General features: G+C 60.3%; 5 protein-coding genes across 5 annotated transcripts; 2 read left to right on the top strand and 3 right to left on the bottom strand.

Annotated features, from left to right (window-relative positions):
- Window positions 1-1,113: 1,113 nt before the first annotated feature.
- Window positions 1,114-3,394, bottom strand: TRAVEDRAFT_58172 (cytochrome P450; the record flags this gene model as incomplete). The annotated part of the gene is made up of 13 exons (XM_008039352.1): window positions 1,114-1,347; window positions 1,398-1,427; window positions 1,481-1,603; window positions 1,664-1,710; window positions 1,762-1,796; window positions 1,861-1,947; window positions 2,003-2,105; window positions 2,158-2,280; window positions 2,345-2,594; window positions 2,659-2,784; window positions 2,842-2,978; window positions 3,037-3,120; window positions 3,308-3,394. The coding sequence occupies 13 exons, from the start codon at window positions 3,392-3,394 to the stop codon at window positions 1,167-1,169; spliced, it is 1,413 nt and encodes a 470-aa protein (XP_008037543.1). The 3' UTR covers window positions 1,114-1,166.
- A 1,152-nt stretch (window positions 3,395-4,546) lies between these two features.
- On the top strand, window positions 4,547-6,335 carry TRAVEDRAFT_147166 (uncharacterized protein). The gene is made up of 3 exons (XM_008039496.1): window positions 4,547-4,883; window positions 4,940-5,713; window positions 5,783-6,335. The coding sequence occupies exons 1-3, from the start codon at window positions 4,617-4,619 to the stop codon at window positions 6,275-6,277; spliced, it is 1,536 nt and encodes a 511-aa protein (XP_008037687.1). The 5' UTR covers window positions 4,547-4,616; the 3' UTR covers window positions 6,278-6,335.
- A 165-nt stretch (window positions 6,336-6,500) lies between these two features.
- On the bottom strand, window positions 6,501-8,271 carry TRAVEDRAFT_71384 (PIN domain-like protein; the record flags this gene model as incomplete). The annotated part of the gene is made up of 9 exons (XM_008039495.1): window positions 8,125-8,271; window positions 7,936-8,066; window positions 7,777-7,879; window positions 7,551-7,724; window positions 7,288-7,491; window positions 7,094-7,224; window positions 6,838-7,038; window positions 6,617-6,776; window positions 6,501-6,560 (listed from the first exon to the last, which is right to left on the bottom strand). The coding sequence occupies exons 1-9, from the start codon at window positions 8,179-8,181 to the stop codon at window positions 6,501-6,503; spliced, it is 1,221 nt and encodes a 406-aa protein (XP_008037686.1). The 5' UTR covers window positions 8,182-8,271.
- Window positions 8,272-8,920: 649 nt separating this feature from the next.
- TRAVEDRAFT_122167 (uncharacterized protein) lies at window positions 8,921-12,552 on the bottom strand (the record flags this gene model as incomplete). The annotated part of the gene is made up of 11 exons (XM_008039494.1): window positions 8,921-9,072; window positions 9,137-9,243; window positions 9,418-9,544; window positions 9,641-9,684; window positions 9,798-9,851; window positions 10,027-10,316; window positions 10,433-10,684; window positions 10,943-11,146; window positions 11,209-11,813; window positions 11,881-12,359; window positions 12,419-12,552. The coding sequence occupies 11 exons, from the start codon at window positions 12,550-12,552 to the stop codon at window positions 8,921-8,923; spliced, it is 2,448 nt and encodes an 815-aa protein (XP_008037685.1).
- Window positions 12,553-16,753: 4,201 nt separating this feature from the next.
- TRAVEDRAFT_28509 (alpha/beta-hydrolase) lies at window positions 16,754-18,247 on the top strand. The gene is made up of 5 exons (XM_008039029.1): window positions 16,754-17,220; window positions 17,280-17,349; window positions 17,404-17,587; window positions 17,665-17,811; window positions 17,902-18,247. Exons 1-5 carry the CDS (start codon window positions 16,968-16,970, stop codon window positions 18,154-18,156), a joined length of 909 nt encoding a protein of 302 aa, XP_008037220.1. The 5' UTR covers window positions 16,754-16,967; the 3' UTR covers window positions 18,157-18,247.
- Window positions 18,248-18,298: the final 51 nt, after the last annotated feature.

The following is an 18,298-nucleotide window of genomic DNA, read 5'->3' as shown; positions in this document are numbered from 1 at the left end:
TAGTGGGGGTGCGGACGCAGGTAAAGGAAGGTGAAGGTGAAGGGACGCCCCGGGAAGCTAGGAGATGGTGGGAGGTTGCAAGGAGCGGACAGGGGACTCGGAGGGGGATAGGGACCTGGGATGTACGCAGCGGCTGTGCATATGCCCCGCCCGCCGCCCCGGCACTGTCAATGCAGACACCGCCCACCACGGTAGCTAAGCGAGTTGCCTTGAAGTAAGCGCGGACCGAGACGTATTGGGTGGCCAGCCCGCTGACCTTACGTCCTCCGATTCGGAGCTCGGCCCATTGATTTAGTGCGCATATCAGACACAAAAGTTGGGGGCGGTGCGCGATTTGAGCCCTCGGACCTTTATCGTAGCCACACCAAGGAGTTCGCAGTGTGAATGGGCGGTCCTCAGTGATCGCTGCGTAGTTGCGATGGTGCGGTGGGCGGAGGTGGCAGTGATGGCCTGATGCTAACCCACGTTCTGCCATTTGAGGTCATTGGACTGGTTCGTATGCACGTGGTTGTATAAACTCGAATGTATATTATATACCTTTGTAGCAGCAGCGCCAAAAGCCCAAACCTCACGCACAGTTTGTCTTCCTTCTCCCTCAAACTGAGGCTGGCGCTGGGGTCCGATCGTGCACATCCGTGGAAACGTTTCTCGGTGTGAGTTGTTCCCAACACATAGGCTTTGAGTTCTACATTCAAGCCCGGCTGGCGAAGCCTTCACTCCGTGCGCGGCGTCCACTCCTACGTCCGCATCCGCACGAGCCGCGCGTAGCAGAAGTGACTCGGTAGGGAGCAGATTGTGAGCAAATTTGTACCCATGTGGGTTGAAAATGTTTGTGGAGATCTAGCTGGTCAAGAGGGAGGTAATACATATCAGTCGCTCACTGCAAATCAAACGTTACGTAGCCTGTCTAGACACGATCGAGCACGCAGTGGATTGCCTTCCTGATGGTATGCACCTTGCACAGGGGATACGTGATCAGACTGCCAGTATCCCAGGGTATCAACCTAACCATGCAATGGGTGCACTTGAACATCTGATAATAGTGGGATTCGACCACCTCGAACTGGGTGCCTACCCATCTGCTAATGCGCATACTAGTAAAACAAAGGGGGAAGTGTTGTAACCTGGTGTAATGATATCAGTAACACAGTGTACGCAATTGCGGATCACTCGTGGTGAGCCAGTATCTTCTCCTGCAAATTCGCAACTCTTGGCTTGAACCGCACCACGAACGGATATGGGTGGGCGAGTGCGCCGTCCATGATCGCCATCGTGTCGACCGGATGCGCCGGGTCCTCCGAGATCTCGAACGCCCACAGAGTCAATGCCGTGTTGATGAATACCGACCTGTGATGACATGATGAGCACACGCCCCAGCGGCGCGAGTTCGGACATACCGCTCAGCCACATGCAAGCCTGGGCAGATTCTAGAGCGGCGTTGTGTGAGCGTACAAGCCACAACACAAGTGGAAATACGTACCTCCGTCCGAACCCCCAGTTAAAGAACTTGAGATCCTCCTTCATCTTACCCTTCTCGTCCAACCAGCGATCTGGCTTGAACGCTTCCGGTTCCGGATAGACGTCCGGATCGCGCGCGATGGCCCTACATCGTAATACCGGAGGTCAAACCACTACTCTTTGCGGAATAGGGAAGCTTACGCACCAGTGGCACGCGAGCACCTCTGTTCCCTCTGGGATCACATAGTCCTTCTACGCGACCCCTCAGAGAATGTGTCAAAAGAGTGATGTGGGCAAGCTCACCCAAACCACGTCCTTCGTTGCTCTATGCACGAAGCCTGTCGATGAGAATATGGGTGAACATTGGCTCATTCGCGCTATTCGGGAGACGAAAGTACATACCTAACGGCGTAACTGGCCTCCACCGGTACACCTCCTGCACGAAGGCGCTAACCTCCGGGAGCGCGTCCCAGTCTGCGAACGTAGGCACTATGGGCGGTCATCAGCTTCCAAGACCCTCATAGAACCGTATAAAATCTCTTACACCGGTCTCGGCCGACAACCGCGTCTAGCTGCGTCTGTACTTTGGCTTGCAGCTCAGGATGCCGTGCGGCAGCCATGATTATGACCGGTAGTACTCCGGCGGTCTATCATAGTGTAAGCGTAGCGGGAGGATACGGGGACACAGGAAGGGCGTACGGTGTCGGAACCAGCGCCGAACATCGACCCGGCGAGGTATGCCAGCTCGTCGTCCGTCAGGTTGAATTCCTCTTGGCGCTCCAGAATGGACGTCGCGAAGCACGGCGGACACTCGTTCTTCGCCTACATGGCAAAGAGAACTCTTAATCTACAAGTCAATTGGTTATGCACATAGAATAATGCTTACTAGACGCGTCTTCACGCCCTGCAGCTGGCTGCGGTACAGCGCAAGCTCTTCGCGATGGAAGCGCCGGAGCTCAGACGTGAAGAAGGGAATGTACTTGAGGAAAGGGTACGAGTCGACGAGGTACGCCCCAGGGCGCACTGCGTTGCCAAGGCGCTTCAAACCAAGGTTGATCTGCTTGACCTCCGGGTCTGAGTACGAAGTCGGCGTCGTCTTCCCGTACGTAATCGACATGATCACGCTCGCCGAATACCTACCGTTCCGTAAATAGTGTTCGTATGCCCGTAAGCTCATGAAAACGGCAAGAACTTGCTTACCGCTTCGCATGGTTGAGAAACTCGGAGGGGTCGCGCAGCAGATCAAGGACAAACGTCCGCGCGTTATGCATCTGCATGTGCTCGTACCGAGCCGCATTCTGCGGCTGCAGTGTCGCATGCAACGCACTGACTGACGTCAGCACCTCTCATGTCTCGGACAAACGGGAGAATTCCTGAGCGTACCTCCTGTACTTCTTGAGGCGGTCGCCCGCCCCCAGCGTTAGCACACGCATCCCGTCCGAGAGAAGCTCGCCCGCGGCCACGGTACGCGGGCGGTCGGCAAGATGATGCGACTGCTTCACCATGATGTCCGTCGCGGCCTGCCGTGAACATGGAGTGAGACTGCGGGTGTTGTTGGCGCATGCCAGATGCGCGCACCTGGTGCCGAGTGATCACGCAGAGGCGGCGCGAGCCATACCGTAGAGTGAACACGGGACCGTATGTTTCTGCGAGGCGAGTGTACTGTAGATGCGCGCTGCAGACTGCGGCGTCAACACACTGAAGTCGTCAAGATCTGGCGACTGTGTGGCGCCAGCGTGGGGTGCGGTGGGACTCACTATGAGGTCGGAGGCGCGCTCCCGAAGAGCCAGTGTCCGGGTAGGCTTGGGGGAAGTCGTTCGTTCTGCCTGTCCCGGTGCAGCCTACGTACGACGGAATAGCAAACCGCGACGAATACCCCGAGCGCGAGAGACCAGGTGAAGAGCTGTAAGAGCGACGCGGCGTGTATATCCAGCATGAGTAGGCGGGGGTTCAGTGAAGGAGTGCGACGACGGCCGCGCTCTGTGTTTTCGCAGAGGATCCTTCGCTATATATTCAAATCGGGGTGCTCTCCCAGAGTCACGCACCAAGGGGAAGAAGCGGGGGTCGTGCGAATGCTCTCTCATGACAGCTGAGCTGTGTAGGGCGTGTAACATAAAGATCGGGATTACGCATATGTTTGTTTTGGAGCGTAACGCGCCTGCAAGATAGGTCATAAGATTGCTGGATAATGGGCGACCCGGCCGCCGCCCCACGCCGCCCGTCAGCTGCTTGGTATGTCGTCAATAAGAATGACGGAGGAGTGTGTGTTTACCGCAATGTTTCGCAGAGAAGTGTGTCATGCACAGTCCACAGTCCTGTTTTGAGGGAGTAGTTTCGCTTCGCGAAGGGTACATCGGAGGTTCATGTTAAGCAGCTATGCGAAGACTCTGAGCAGACGTGGTCAGTTGAGTAGTTCTCGGGTCGCGCGAAGCTCTTCGCTGGAAATCAGTGCCACTCAGCACCCTTTGGAAATAGTTTATACGGTTATGTTCGCCGGCGTACTGTTGTCCCTGAACGCAAGACTGCAGCCAGCTGTAGTGAACGCGCAGAGGAGGTGAGAGATCGAGGACAGGACCAGAGGACGGCTAAGCGCCGTTGCATTTATACTCACTCGGGTATCCGGGCCGGCCACCTCCTGCAGGAAAATATCCCCTAGCGCCGGGTGTACCGAGCCTGGCATCTTGTATCGGACGCTGTACTCTCCCCTCGCACTCACGGACTCAGGGAATCTCTGCTGCTGCACTAAAATCCACCATGAGCCTCTCGTCGCTGCTCTTCCCAGCCAAGGGCAAAGCCAAGGTCATTGACAAGGGTCTCGACGACCTGTTCCGCACCAATGCAGCGGTCGCTCCTCCACGCCCAATAGCACCTGCTTCTTCTGCTCCTACCGCCATTGCCACCTCCACGACACCATCCGACAAGAAGCGTAAGGCGGTAGAAGCCACACCGAGCGGAAAGGCGAAGAAGTCAAAATCTGACTCTGCAGGTGCGCATGGTAATACGACGCACAGTTTGTGGAGACTCAACCAACCTTCGTACTAGATGTCCCATCCTCGTCCAAGTCTGCCTCGAAACCCGGGAAGAAAGAGAAGAAACATGCCAAAGCTGCTAGCAGCAGCGAAAGCGAAGTGGACGAGGACGCGAAACTTCAAGAGCAGATGCACAAAAAGAAGAGCAAGAAGCGCGACTCCCCCAAGCCCACTCCTGCTGCAGAGGAGGAGGCCGAGAGCAGCAAGAGCGACTCTTCCGACGAAGAAGGCGACCCGTCAAAACTCGTACATGAGTCCCTTCTGAAAGGCAGCCAGACCAAGAGCCAGTCCCGGCACAGGAAGGCAAAATACGTCCCCGCAGAAGAGAGCCCGGAGCAGCGCGACGCGCGCACAGTCTTCGTCGGCAATGTTGCCGTGGACGTCACCAAGTCCAAAGTGAGCGCGCACCCGTACACGTCCGTTCTCCCCGTGGGCTCACCTCCCCGCGATAGCCCATGCAAAAGCAGCTGCAGCGGCACCTCCTCGTATTCGTCCCCGGCGCGAAGATCGAGTCCGTCCGCTACCGCTCCGTCGCCTTCAAGAAGCCGACCGCGGAGCTGCCCACGGACGCGACCCCCGGCGGCAAAGCGAAGAAGCCCGCGCGCGAGCACACGCGCGACCGCACCGCGACGTGGCGCGCGGACAACCCGAACGACGACGAGGACGCGGAGCCGCGCAAGGCGTTCCTCATGCCGAACGAGAAGAAGCGCATCGCGTTCATCAAGCACGAGATCCACGAGCACGTCGACGCTGTGAACGCGTACGTCGTGTTCGCGCACCCGCCTCCACCTGGCAGTCATCCTGCGAACCTGCCCCCGCCGGCTCCAGTGATGGACCCGCATGCGGCTGCGGCGGAGTGCGCGGAGAAGGCGGACGGGAGCATTTTCGAGGGGCGAACGCTCCGCGTCGATCTCGTTAAGAAGGATACGAGTGCGGGCGCGGCAGGATCGAAACCCGGGACGATGGTGGGAGACCCTAAGGCGACGATATTTGTGGGCAGCCTGGACTTTGCGAGCAAGGAGGAGGACTTGCGTGCGTTCTTCGAGAGCGTCGTGAAGGCGGAGCGGGGCGAGCCTGGGCAGCGCGCCGACGACGAGAGCAGCGGGAGCGACGAAGACGAGGAGGCTGAAGGCGGGGAGCGGCCGCGGACATGGGTGAAGCGCGTGCGCATCATCCGCGACCGCGATACACAACTCGGGAAGGGGTTCGCGTACGTTCAATTTGTGGTACGTCTCGCTTTCACTACATCTCCCTGCCGCCTACGCGTACTAACCTCGCATTTGTGCGCTCTGCAGGATCGTCAATGTGTAGATGAGATCATCGCACTCGAAGCCCCCAAGCTCAAGTTCGCAAAACGCAAGCTCCGCGTCGAGCGCTGCAAAACCCTCCCCGGCGCGCCCAAGCTCAAATCCGACGTGCCCATCCGCCCGCCCGCCCGCACCCCCTCCTCGCGCCCCGACCCGCCGCACATGCACAGCGCGCGGCACGGGCCCGTCCCGCGCGGCAACCCCGAGCTCGGCGCGCAGCTCGCGCACCTGCCAAAGGACGAGCGCAAGCGCGCGAAGGCGACGGACCCGGAGCGTGTCGCGCGGCGGCTCGCGAAGAAGCGTGCGGGGGCGCTGGCGGACAAGGGCGTGAAGTCGTCGCGTGTGGGGGAGAAGGAGAGGGAGCGCGTGAGGAAGCCGAGGCCGGCGGGCGGGAAGGAGAGGGGGGTTGCGAAGGAGCAGCAGAGGCCGAAGAAGAGGGTGAGGAGTGGGAAGGCGATTGCGAAGATGAACACGAAGAAATAGTCGGGAGGGAGAGGAGCGTCGCGTCGATGTTCGTGCTCAGAGTATCCAATGTTGATTTACTTGCGATATCTGAACCTGTGTGCGAGGACTGGATGGGTGCTTATGGACTAGGCTACTGATACAACAAGTGAGGTATACAAGCGGAGCATATGCTAAGATGCAAAACAGACAGCAAGACGAACAGAAAAGTCCCGGGGACAGCGGCTCAGGCGCACACCGTCATCTACTTTTTCTTCGTCTTCTTGCTGCTCCCCGCTTCTTTCTTGTCCTTGTCATCTGCCTGCTAAACCCATGTCGGTGATCAGTCGTGTCGTGCACACCAAAGGCTGGGCTGCATACCTTGCGTTTCGTGCCCTTGCCTTTGCCCTTCTCCGCCGGCTTGTCGCTCTTCTTGGGCGACGCCTTCGGCTTGGCCGTAAAGAACCCGTCTAGGCGGCCCTGCTGTTTCGCATTCAGGAACTTCGCCAGCTTCTCCGCGCCCTTCCGGACGCGCTCCTCACTGCGTAACCCCAGCGTCAGTATGATGTCAGCGCAGAAGAAGATATCAATGAGCGACGCACTTGAATCCCTTCTCCCGGACAAGGAAGTCGACGAGCCCGTCGACGTTAGGGCTCTTCCACTCGAGCTCGAGCTCATCCGCAGGCGTGACGTCTGGTTTCAGGAAGATGGCCTTCGCCTGCTCCCAGGGCCACTCCTCGGGGATCTGGACGCCGCCTTTCTTCTTCTTGCCCTCCTCGGCCGCCTCTTCCTTCTCAGCAGCTCTATAAAAGGGACTGTCAGATTAAGTGAAGCGTATGGAGCAAGCCGGGAACGTACTTTTCTTTCAGGTGTTCGAGGATCTTTCCTAGTGAGCCATGCTCGCGAATGAGCTTGAGTGCCGACTTCGGGCCGACACCTTTGATAGGCTCGAGGTAGTCGCACCCGAGCAGGATGCACAACTCGGTGAACTACGCCAACGCATCGTGAGTTCCTTGTCATATATGAATGAGCTATAAAACGAAACGGCGCACCTGCGACATGTTCATCTCGAGGCCCTCGAGGGCCTTTTGCAGGTTAATCTCGCTGATGGGAGTCTTGCGCGCCTCAGAGAAGGTGAGATGGCGGTAAAGGATCGGCGCGCCGAACGTGAGCGTGTCCATGTCCTCCGAGCCCGCCGCGTACACCTTGCCCCCGCGTGCGAGCTCTGCGCACTGCGCCTCCGCCTCTGAGGGCGCCTACGCGTACGCATACGTGATGAGCGCGGGAGCACAGATGAGAGAAGAGGGAAACGCACGACAACGAAGGGGATGCCCATCAAGCCGAGCAGCCTACGGCACTCCTCGTTGTGCTCGCGCGTGACCTTGACGGTCCTACGGGAGAAGCGGTCCATGTCCTCTGCCGTGCCCGTCTCTTTCGCCTCCTCGTTATCCTCCTTTGCTTCTTCGCGTTTCTCGAAACGTTTGGACAGCTGTGCAAAGTATAAGGAGTGTAGCCACGGGAGGAATGCGCTGAGGACTTACCACGCCGGACTTAAGCTCTGGCGGCTTGCCGTCAAACACGTATGCAGGCTTGATGCCGTTCTCTACCATCCGGATGGTCCGGTAGAAGAAGCCCATAAGGTGACTAGAATACGCGTGTTTAGCAGTAGTTTGGGGCTACAAAGCATGGCTCAGACGCACCTTGTGGTCTCTCCGGCATCGTTCGTGAGCAGCTCTCCGTCCTTCTGACGTACGGCGATGAGGAACTGGTAGATGGACATGGACGCGTCTACTGCCACTTTGCGCCCAAAAAGCGTCTTCATTTCATGTTCCTGTTTGAAGACCGGGTCAACTGCTCGCCCCCTTGCGTGAGGTCGTCTAGGAGCAGACCTGGAACGCTTTGGGTGCGTGCTCGGCGAGGAGCGCGGTGAGGCCTTTGATACCCATCCTGTCTCAGTGTGGCTCGCACAAGAATGTTGTCGCTGATGGAGGCGAGCGCGAAAGGGGTCCACAAGACGAGGTGAGGGGAACAGCAGCGAGGGCGGAAGCAGACTCGACTTCGGCGCGGCGCTCGCGACGCGCCCAAGCCAGCTCGTAACGCGTGACGTAACGCGTCTGTCACCCCTTTCGTCACGAAACCTCCGCGAGCGCTTGCCACTTGTCTTCGGACTCTCCACCCCCGCGGCCCGCGGCTATGTCATCTCACTTTTCGTCCATACATAACGCTTCATCATCGCAAGAGAAATATAAGTAGTACAAGGTATGTGTAGCCAGGAAATGTGGTGCAGTAGGCCGCTATGATACATACGCGGGCGTCCGAAGCAAAGCAGAACATGCGATAAAGTTACAGAATATGGTAGTAGGCGGCACTGACCAGAAGTCCGTTCATAACCTGAGAGAATTTGACGGCAAATCGAGAAAGAGCACATCATGTCCGTGTGCTGTAATATCGTATCGTATGGAGGAGGGTAATGCGAGATGTTCCGGGGACACAGTAGGAGGTGGGGATAATAATGTAGGATGGGACGGGACGGATGCGGGGGACGACCAAATATAGCGTGCAGGGAAAACGCGACGAGTGCATCATAACATAGCGAGATAACAGAAGATGTACGAACATGAGACGGGTATTTGGAGGCCTGAGCGGCAGACTGTGGCCGCCAGAGTTCAGATGGTATTTTGAGGTTCAGGTCTGTGTAGATCCTGCTTGCTCAGCGATCGGTAGAAGTTGGGGCTGAGCAGGTGGATCGTTTTCGGAAGGAGAGGACAGCGGGACCCCGGCAGCATAGCAGGAACCAACGAGCTTCTGGTAGAGATCGTCCCACCGCCGTCTCTGTTCTGCAAAATGGAAGACCTGCATGAGCCCGCCAAACGCAGCCACGGCGACAATCCGCGAACTCACCGGGACAGGGCCACAGGTTCATCAGGTACTCAACCGGACGTGAGAGCGCCCTCGCGACGTCGAGGGCCAGGGACAGCGTCTGATCGTACGCCCAGAGCGTCAGCGCCCTGAGTGCCCCCAAGCACGAACGCAGGCGTGGGAGGCAGCGGCGCGCAGGCACAGTTTTCAATTATGTGCGGGACCGTGACGAAGGTTGCGGAGGGGACGGGGGGGACGGGAGGGACGAGAGGCACAGTCAGGCACATGAACGTGATACGCACACACGCATGACGAGCACGCACCTCTCGATCTGCGACATGAACCAGAACAGCAGGAACGGACGCTTGGCCAGGCTCGCCGCGGGCAGGCCCGTGACGGACGGAAGCCCCGCGTTCAGGACGCGCTTCCCAAGAGACGCCAGGTGCGTAACTGTCCATCCAGCGGAAATTACGGCGGGTGGGGAGCGGCGACGACCATCAGCGACACCGCGATGAAAAAGACGAGGGCAGGCAGCGGAACACGTACGCCATTCTTCCGCCTTCCTCCGGTAGAAGAGCAGGTTCGCGTGCCTACAACGATCAACAGCGCAGGCATCAGTACACGACCACCCACAACAACGCCGCGCCCGACGTCCGCCCATCGGACGCGGGCGCGCCACGCGGCGGAAGAATAATTTACGTACGCAGTCGTCTGCGGCAGGCACCGCTGGAACTCGTACGCGATGCACATCCGCGAGCTGATCCCGCACAGATCCACGCGTCCGTTTCGTTCCGCGGCAGCACCACCAGCACCGCGCGCAGTCGGGCCAAGCCAAACACACACCACATCAGTCAAAGTCAAACAAAGTCACGGTGCGTCCGTCAGCATGCGCAGCCTAGCAACAACATAAAAAAGGAGTGGGGAATACTCACTTGAAGAGCAGCTCGCGGCCCTGGAAGAGGAAGGAGCGCTCGATCCCGCAGGTGTGCCGCTCGAGCGCGTCCTCGATCGCGTCGATCTCCTGCCACGCCGCGACCGCAAACGCCGCCTTCTCGCTGTCGGGAAGCGTGCTGTCTGCGCGCATGCGGATGCAGCTGTTCCACATCAGCATCGCGCGGGTGTACAGCGCCCACACCGAGGCCTTGTCCGGCGGCGGTACCGCGGGCGGATCCCCCGGCGCGTCTGTGTGCATGAGCGATTCGCCAGGGAAGAGCAGTGCGTACTAGAAGTTTCAGTTAGCCTCGATCCCCAGCCCGCGTCAGAATCTCGCGTTGAAGGAGAATTTGGGGAAGACGAAGCTGCCCCGGACGCCACAAGAAGGGAAGGGAGGCTACTCACGTTCCGCGGGTCCATCAAGAACAGCTGCTGGACCTCCATCGCCGAGCTCGCCGCGGTGTACGAGCTGTGGCCGGCGGTGAGCACGACGCTGCTCCAGACGAGGCGCCGGCACTCCTCCTTCCGGATCTCGCTCTCCGTCCACTCGCTCTGCCACGTCGGCGTCATGTCCCAGAGTGGCGCGAACTCGCGGACCATCGGCCAGGTGTGCCCCAGGGTAAACGTCATGCAGGTGCAGGGCGCATCGGAATCTTCCTCCAGTTGCTCCGGATGTGCATGGACAGGCCGGCGGGGGAGTCGGGCATCCACCGATGGCTGGGAGTCGTGGAGCGGCGGGAAGTCAGAGCCTTGCGGGTGGACATAGAGGGGCGTCGGCCGCTGAGTGGGCGGCTGTCCTGTCGGGTCCGTCGAAGGCGGCTCGGGCTGCCACTGCTGAACGGCAAATAGGTGTTGATCGTCCGTAGGAGGAAGTTGTTGTTCTTGGGGCGGCGCCTGGGCCGGAAAATCCTGGACGGCGAGCTGTCGGTGACGCACGGGGCGCGCCAACGCATTTGTCACTGCCGGCACGCCCGTGGTAAAAATGGATGCGCGCGGGTCCTCCGCGTCTATCGCCAAGAGGCCCATGCTGCGCAGGAGGGCGTCCAGCATGCCCATGGACGAGCGGACGCGAGGCGTGGAATGTAGCGGGTGAGCACATATTTCAAAGAATGCGATAAGCTGCGACAGATGGGATGTTAACCGTGAAAAAAATCGCCGGGCATTTTTAGGCGGACACTCACCCATGCAGCTTGGACGAGGCTAGGGTCGACCCACCGCGAGCTCAAGCTCGCCTCCAAGGCACTCTGCGCCTGGTCCCTAAGCTTCAACGCCCGACTCCTCCCGGCGGCCCCAAGCTCCCCCTCGTGGCTCCTAAAGAATGTGGCGAGCGCGAGCGCGCCCAGTATCAAGCTCGGCTGGACCCTGTGGCGGGCGCGCGGATCCAGCAAGGTCCCGAAAAACCGCGGCAGGTTTATGAAGTTCAGCCAGTACGGGGAGGCGCGGAAGATCGCGCGGAGATCGGCCGTGATGTTCTGCGTCGTGTCCTCTCGTATTCCCGGGGACATCGTCAGCGCGATGTCGTGCGCGGCCTCGTGTGTATCGCCCTCGGTCGCGTACAGCACCAGGAGGGCGTCCCACCACGTCTCCCGCGTGAACTGCACCCCGGGGTCTGCCGCGATCGCGTCCTTCTGCTCCCGGCGCCCCGACGGCCTCCCATCTTCGCCATACTCGTACTCCCCTTCCTCGCCGACCCCACGGCCGAACGGGTGTGCCTGCGCGACGGGGATATCCGCAGCATACCCGACGGCAGTAGGTTCGTCGGACAGAGGTGACCCAAGCGGGATCGCTTCATAAGCGGCCGCTGGGGTCTATGTGGGCAGGGTGAGCGGCAACATTGATGTCGGCTAGAGCACTTGATGGACCTACGTGCGCATGGAGCGTCCCGCCGCCGAGGATAGTGCGGTCGTGGCTTTGGGCGTAGTGGGTGCCGAGCCCGCTGGAGACCGGCGACATATCCTGACGGTGCCTGTGGTACTGCCCGGGCCCGACCTCTTGGATAATTGTCAAGCTGTCGTGATGCGCGACACCCGCGTCGGTCATGAAGGTGTGGCCCGTCGGGCTGAAGGTGACCGATTTGTAGTCCACTGGGCTCGTGCTCGCGCTCTGGGAGGACTCGAACACATGGCCGCCCGCGTCGAGGGGCGGGGGTCTCCTACGCCTGCGCGGCTTGTCGTTGGGACCGGTCGCCGACCGCTGGCGCGCCCCAGGTACCCTGTCGGGCCCGCGCCGCTTGGGAGCCGTGTCGTACGAACACAGCTGGGGGTTCTCCGCCCTGCGACTGCAGTTGTGGCAGACCGGCTTCGCGCCGTCGCAGCGAATTTTCCTGCCGCGGCTAGCGGCACCCGGGAGTTAGGGCGACGGACTGAATGACGACGGCAGTGCTCCACTCACCACTGGACACACGCTACGTACACACGCGTGCGTGGCTTCCCCTGGGTGGTCAGAGGCTGGTCGGCAGCCAATTCGAGCCGCGGTTTTTCCCTGCGCGAACGGCCCGCCGACGAATTCGAAGCCTCGGAACGCATGGAAGCGGGCAGCCCGCTCTGTGCTATGTTCTGGCCGTGGGAGGGGCCTGGAGGGGGCGGCCCTTGCGCCATGGGAGGCTCGTATTCCGAAGGCGCACCTACGTCGTGATTTGGCTGCTCAAGACGCGCCCGGAAAGCCTCGGCCGTGGGCGGCGAATAATGCCAGAGCTGTTCGCGCGACTCCTGGTGCGCGTGGGGGTGCGAAAACGCGTCGCCTGAAAACCCGGAGCGCGAATAGTGCTGCTGCGGCTCGTCTTCCTCGTGGTGGTGGAACATACCAGAAATGGACGCCGCCGTCGCAGGATCCATCCGTCCATGGGGCGCGTCGAAGCTGTTGTGCCTCGACTGAAAAGAAGGATACGGGTACGTGGCGGTCCCCGGACCCGAGGGATATGTGGGAGAGACATCCTGGCCAGTGTACGAGGCGCGATTGTTGGAGAGCGGGAAGGGGTGCGTGCCCGACATGGTGTATATGAATGCGAGATCGGGTTGTGGGTGCTCAATCGAGTTTAGGCTCGCTGAATGCACCCGACGGGCACGGGTATGATGTGGCGGGGTGCGGTGGGGGTTCTTGGCGGACCGGCTGCTGTAGAAGACGTTAGTAGGATGGGCACCGTCGAGGTAGTTGTAGCTGCAGCGGGCGCACTGGGACGCGCCCGGGGCGTTGAAACGAGAGAGGGCGCGAGCGAGCGACTGGGGAAGAGCGAGGGTGGCGGGTGGATGGACGAGCGCAGGCCGATTGGATAAATAACATCTGGCGAGGCAGGAAGAAGCGGGAGGCCATATTTGAATACACACTCGACGAATCACCTCCTTTCGGATTAGTTCTTTCATTTTCCGCTTTCAATTATGTAACACCAATTAACCCACCGAAGCGGCAGGGAAGCTTCTCTCTCCCTCCGCTTGTCCTCTCTCTGTCCGCTCCCTCGTCCCGCGCGCGCCGCCTCTCACTTTGGCTCTCCACGCCGCCGTGTGCACGCTCGTTCCCTGCGCCCGCATGTGCGGCGCTGGGGGTGGGCTGGGCTGAATGGGGGCGCGTGGGGGGCTGCAGCGTGAGGGTGATACCTGATACCCTCGGACGGCCTTCGACTGCGCGGAGTAGGTTCAGCGCGCCGGGCCGAGCCGAGATCCGTCTGTGACCAACGCAATGGGCGCTGCGCGAATTCACGTTCGCCCTTCTCTTCCTCTCCCAGGCAGAATCCTTTTCCCGCATTCCCACCCAGCGCGATTCAATTTCCTCTCAATCTGCACTCGCCGCGCGAGCCTATTCTCTTCTCATTCGACAGAAATGACATCCCAGCCCCAGACGGCGCTCGCGCAACGCACGGCCCCGCCAGCCCATCTCCCTCGAGGCACCCGACACCGCGACCCTACCCCATCCGTCTCCTCCTCTTCCCACCTCGCCCGCACATGTGGACCCCCAATACCCGTCTTCTCGCACAGCATGCCCACCCACGCTCTCCACGGGCCTCGCCTACTGTCCGCCCAGCCTGATATACCTCGCCGCGCTCGCTCCCAATGTCCTGTCTTGCCCCTCTAAAGCCCCCGCTTGTCTTTCGTCTTCCTGCTCCCAACTCCCATTCGAACGTTCTTCCCGGACCTCTTCCTGCGCCACCTTGCGATCTGTCACTGTCCAGGCGGCCGGTGATGCATGATCGTGCAAAACTTGTCGCTACTTAACGCTGCAGCCGGATTGCCATCGACGGGCTGCCGTCACGGCCGTCTCGCGACGGTCTACCGACGCGCTTACTCGCTGGCCTCCTGCCTGGTTCTCATTCGCTCCCCGGAAAAACATCGCTATCTTAGGCCACTGTGGATCATACAGCCCTGGGAGCCAACGGCCCCATACTGTCCCTGCTGCTCAGCTCAGGATGGTCAAGTGCGGACTGCGCTCCAGACCTGTCACCCTGCACGCCCTTCTCCAGGCTCGGCACGGCAAGAGAGTTTACTTGCGACATCCCTGATTACCTTCAGCCGGACAACGTCTCTTCATCAAACACTGAACGCGCTACCGGATTCCTATGGGCGGGTTGGATCTTCGTGTTCCATGCTCCGGCCACTGTCACATTGACGCTCCGCCTTGGGCAATCTGTGTCTGACATGTCGGAGCCATATGAACATACAGCGCATCTTCTTCCCACCGCGCGCTCCCAGCAGCCGCTGTCGTGCCAGCTGGCCCCCGAGCGCCCCATCTCGCCCGTCTGGGTGGCTCTAGGGATCACGCACGACCTCGCGAACGCGTAAGATTATGGGGCGCATCGCGCTGCCGTTCTGGAACGCGGCTGGAATGAGGCGTATCCAATCTTAATGTGTTCAGAAGCCTTCGTTGGAACTGTCACGGGCGGACGCACTAGGCTGTTTGCCGGACGTCGCTCTCCCCGTGGAACGTCCGCGGGACGAGAGCGGCCCACGCCCACTTCGGCGATCAAGATTCCAAGGCTGTAAATTGGTGAGTACCGGACTCCCGGACGTCCTGTGGGAGCGACCCTCACGAACATAGCGAGAGAGGCTGCCGAGGTGCATGCCATCCGCTCGTCCGCCCAGCGCGGCGCGCTGCCGGTTCCAGGCTCTCGACATGGGGAGCACCGTCGAGATGGAGTCTGTGGATACCACGCCTTGGAACGTGTGCGCGCACAGAGAAGCGCCGTGCGAAGCGTCGTGGCCGCCGCCCGGTCGCTGGTGCCGTTCGCGACATGTATGTCTTTATTGCGCGTCGTCGGCGCGCGGCGCAATACATCTCGGAGGATGTATCGCGGGAGAGCCGGGAGAACGCAGAGAACGCACGCCCCGCACGCCGGTCACATCACGGCCGCCGCCAGGCGCGTCCTATCAGGCAGTCGGACGCCAGGACGCATTTGCGCGCGCGTGCGCGTGGGCCGTTGACGTCAACACGCGCATGTGCGGTAAATACGCCCCCAGATGGGGTGCGGCGGGGGCGAGGCCCCCCGCGCTCGCCTGCCCCCGGGGGTGCGCACGCTGCGATCATGCGCGCAGGCTGTGGACATCGCAGGAGCGACACCGACGCCCACAACTCCCAGTGTCTCCGGCGCGGGTGCAGTGCTTACCCCTGTCTTAATGAACAGGATCCGCCACGTCGGGTGGACGAATTTTGACGTCGACTGTCGGGCACCCTCGGGATATTCGCCACTGCACCCGATCCTATGCACTAGTTTGTCTTCTGGTATGCTAACGCGGCGGAGGACGATGGCCCCTCACCGCGTGGAGGGTCTGCAGCGGCATGCGGCGAAAGAAGGGCCGGGGTCGGCGAACGGAGGGTAAGCGTCCGCGCTGACAGGTGGACGAACTTAGCTGAAAATTTCTGAATAATAGCGCAGGAGGACCGGTCAATTTCTGGGCGGATGCTCTCGGACGTAAACTAGCCTGCGGAGGTCCCGTTGAATGCCGAGCGACACTCAATGGCCGTCGGAGACCGCCACAGATGCCATACAAGCACTTCCATTCGCCTTACGGCTCCGCAAGTTCCGATGTTCTCTGACCTCCTCCTGCGATCGCAGGGGACACAGTGGCCGTAAAGTCCCCGGCCTCCTGAGTCCTCGTCGGAGACAGGCGCTCCGGCGAATAATCCGCGGCGGCGCGCATCGGCGGGCGGACTCGATCACCTGATCGTGTATGCGACTACCAGACTTTCCTTTTTGGGATAAAGCAGGAATGCAACACTAGACATGTTGGGATCATCCTGGATCACCCAGCGACAATCACGACGATGTACACAGCGCATCATGCAACCTCACTGCCATCTGGAATATTCACGCTAGGCACGACATTGCCGGTAATGTGACCGTGCATAGCGTGTGGGGAATCCCCCAGGTCAGGCCCCATCTCGACGCGTACGAGCTTTGATTTCTTGGTCTGAGATTGACGAGCCATTCGTATGCAGGAACCATCCCACAGCGCGATGGGGAGCAGCCCCTGTGCACCGCCGCCAAGCACCAATGTAGCATCACATGGATACCAAGCGGGTATCGTGCTACGGAACGGTGATGCCGTGGCGGGGTCGTGCAATATGGCCGCGATGATTGCAACGGTAGCGAGACATCCTCTCGGTCCGTCGCGTCGTGCGGGCGCGGAAGCAGTGCTTTGCGTAGTCGGGAAATAGGCGCACGCTAGGCATGTCCTCGCGATCGTTTCGCGTCCTCCGCCGCTCCTCCAAGCCCCTTTTCATTCTCCAGCTCTCTTCGCGTGGACAGGTTCCATTCACGATCTCTCTCGGCCTCTCTGCTGAGCACGTCCTTCTTTGCTATTTAACGGTCGCAGGCGTCCACCGGTTATTTTCTCTGTCCTCCCTCCGGCTTTCAAAGGTCCACCCACGCCAGTCCGCGCAGAAACAAGTCCAGAGGTCTTCCGGCCCAAATTCGCATCCACGACACTCGACACCCATTCGTCAACGATTCAACATGCGGTTCACCCCTGCTCTTCTCTACGCCCTCTCGGCCTCGAGCGCCGCCCTGGCCGCTCCGACCTCGAAACGCGCAGTCTCCGCGCTTGCGGCGGACACACTCGCGTCGTTCGCGCCCTTCACGCAATTCGCCCGCGCGGCGTACTGCCCGCTGAGCAAGGTCACCAACTGGGAGTGTGGCGAGGCCTGCGACGCGCTGCCCGGGTTCCAGCCGACCTTGACGGGTGGCGACGGCAATGCGATACAGCAGTGTATGTTTCACCAGTGCCTTCTTGATTTAGTGTGATGTAGCACTGACACATATTCCCAGTCTTCGTCGGATATTGGCCTGAAGATAACTCTGTAATCGTTGCCCACGAAGGCACTGACCCGATTAAATTGTGCGTTACCTCGGCTGTTTACTCTCTTTATCGTATTTACTCTATACCATACAGGGAGTCCGACCTGACCGACATTAACTTCTTCCTCGACGACTTGGACCCCACGCTCTTCCCCGGGCTTGACAGCGACGTCCAAGCGCACAACGGGTTCGCGGACGAGCACGCGAAAACAGCATCTACCATCCTCCCAGAGGTGCAGAAGCTGATCGCAGAAAAGGGCGCGACGCAAGTGACAGTGGTACGCCGCGAACCCCCCGCGCGTTTCAGCTCAAACTGGCAGGACTGACGGGCTGCGCTTTTGCTCTTCCCTTGCAGATCGGCCACTCCCTCGGCGGCGCGCTCGCCGAGCTGGACACGCTCTTCTTCACGCTGCAGCTGCCTTCTAGCATTCACGTCAAAGGCGTGACGTACGGCACGCCCCGCGTCGGCAACAAGGCGTTCGCGAGCCTGATCGACAGCAAGGTCAGCCAGCCTCTTCCATTGCTCGTCCCGCGCGCGCTCGCCCCCGCGGCCCTTCCCTCGCAGCGTTCTGATTCCCTCATTCCCAAACAGGTGCCCGACTTCGTGCGGATCAACAACGAGAAGGACCTGGTCCCGATCGTGCCCGGGCGGTTCCTCGGCTTCGTGCACCCCCATGGGGAGATCCACATCGTGTCGCCCGGGAACGCGGTGTCGTGCGCGGGCGACGACGACGGCGACGACAAGCAGTGCACGGACAAGACGGTCTCGAACATCCTGTTCGGCAATATCCTGAACCACTTGGGGCCGTACGAGGGCATTTCGATCGGCACGCTTGCTTGCAACTGAGAGACGGATGACGGCTGGCCGAGATGAGACGATCTAGTTTATATTGTATTAGCTTAGGGTAATGGTTTATGAATTGTGGGCTTGAACGTACCGAGGAGGGTTTGAAGCTGTCCAGTGTTACGACCAGATGTTTGTGCGCCAG

The sequence above is a fragment of the Trametes versicolor genome (genome assembly GCF_000271585.1).
Source record: "Trametes versicolor FP-101664 SS1 unplaced genomic scaffold TRAVEscaffold_5, whole genome shotgun sequence".
NCBI lineage: Eukaryota > Fungi > Basidiomycota > Agaricomycetes > Polyporales > Polyporaceae > Trametes > Trametes versicolor.
This window is presented reverse-complemented; position numbering and strand designations above follow the sequence as displayed.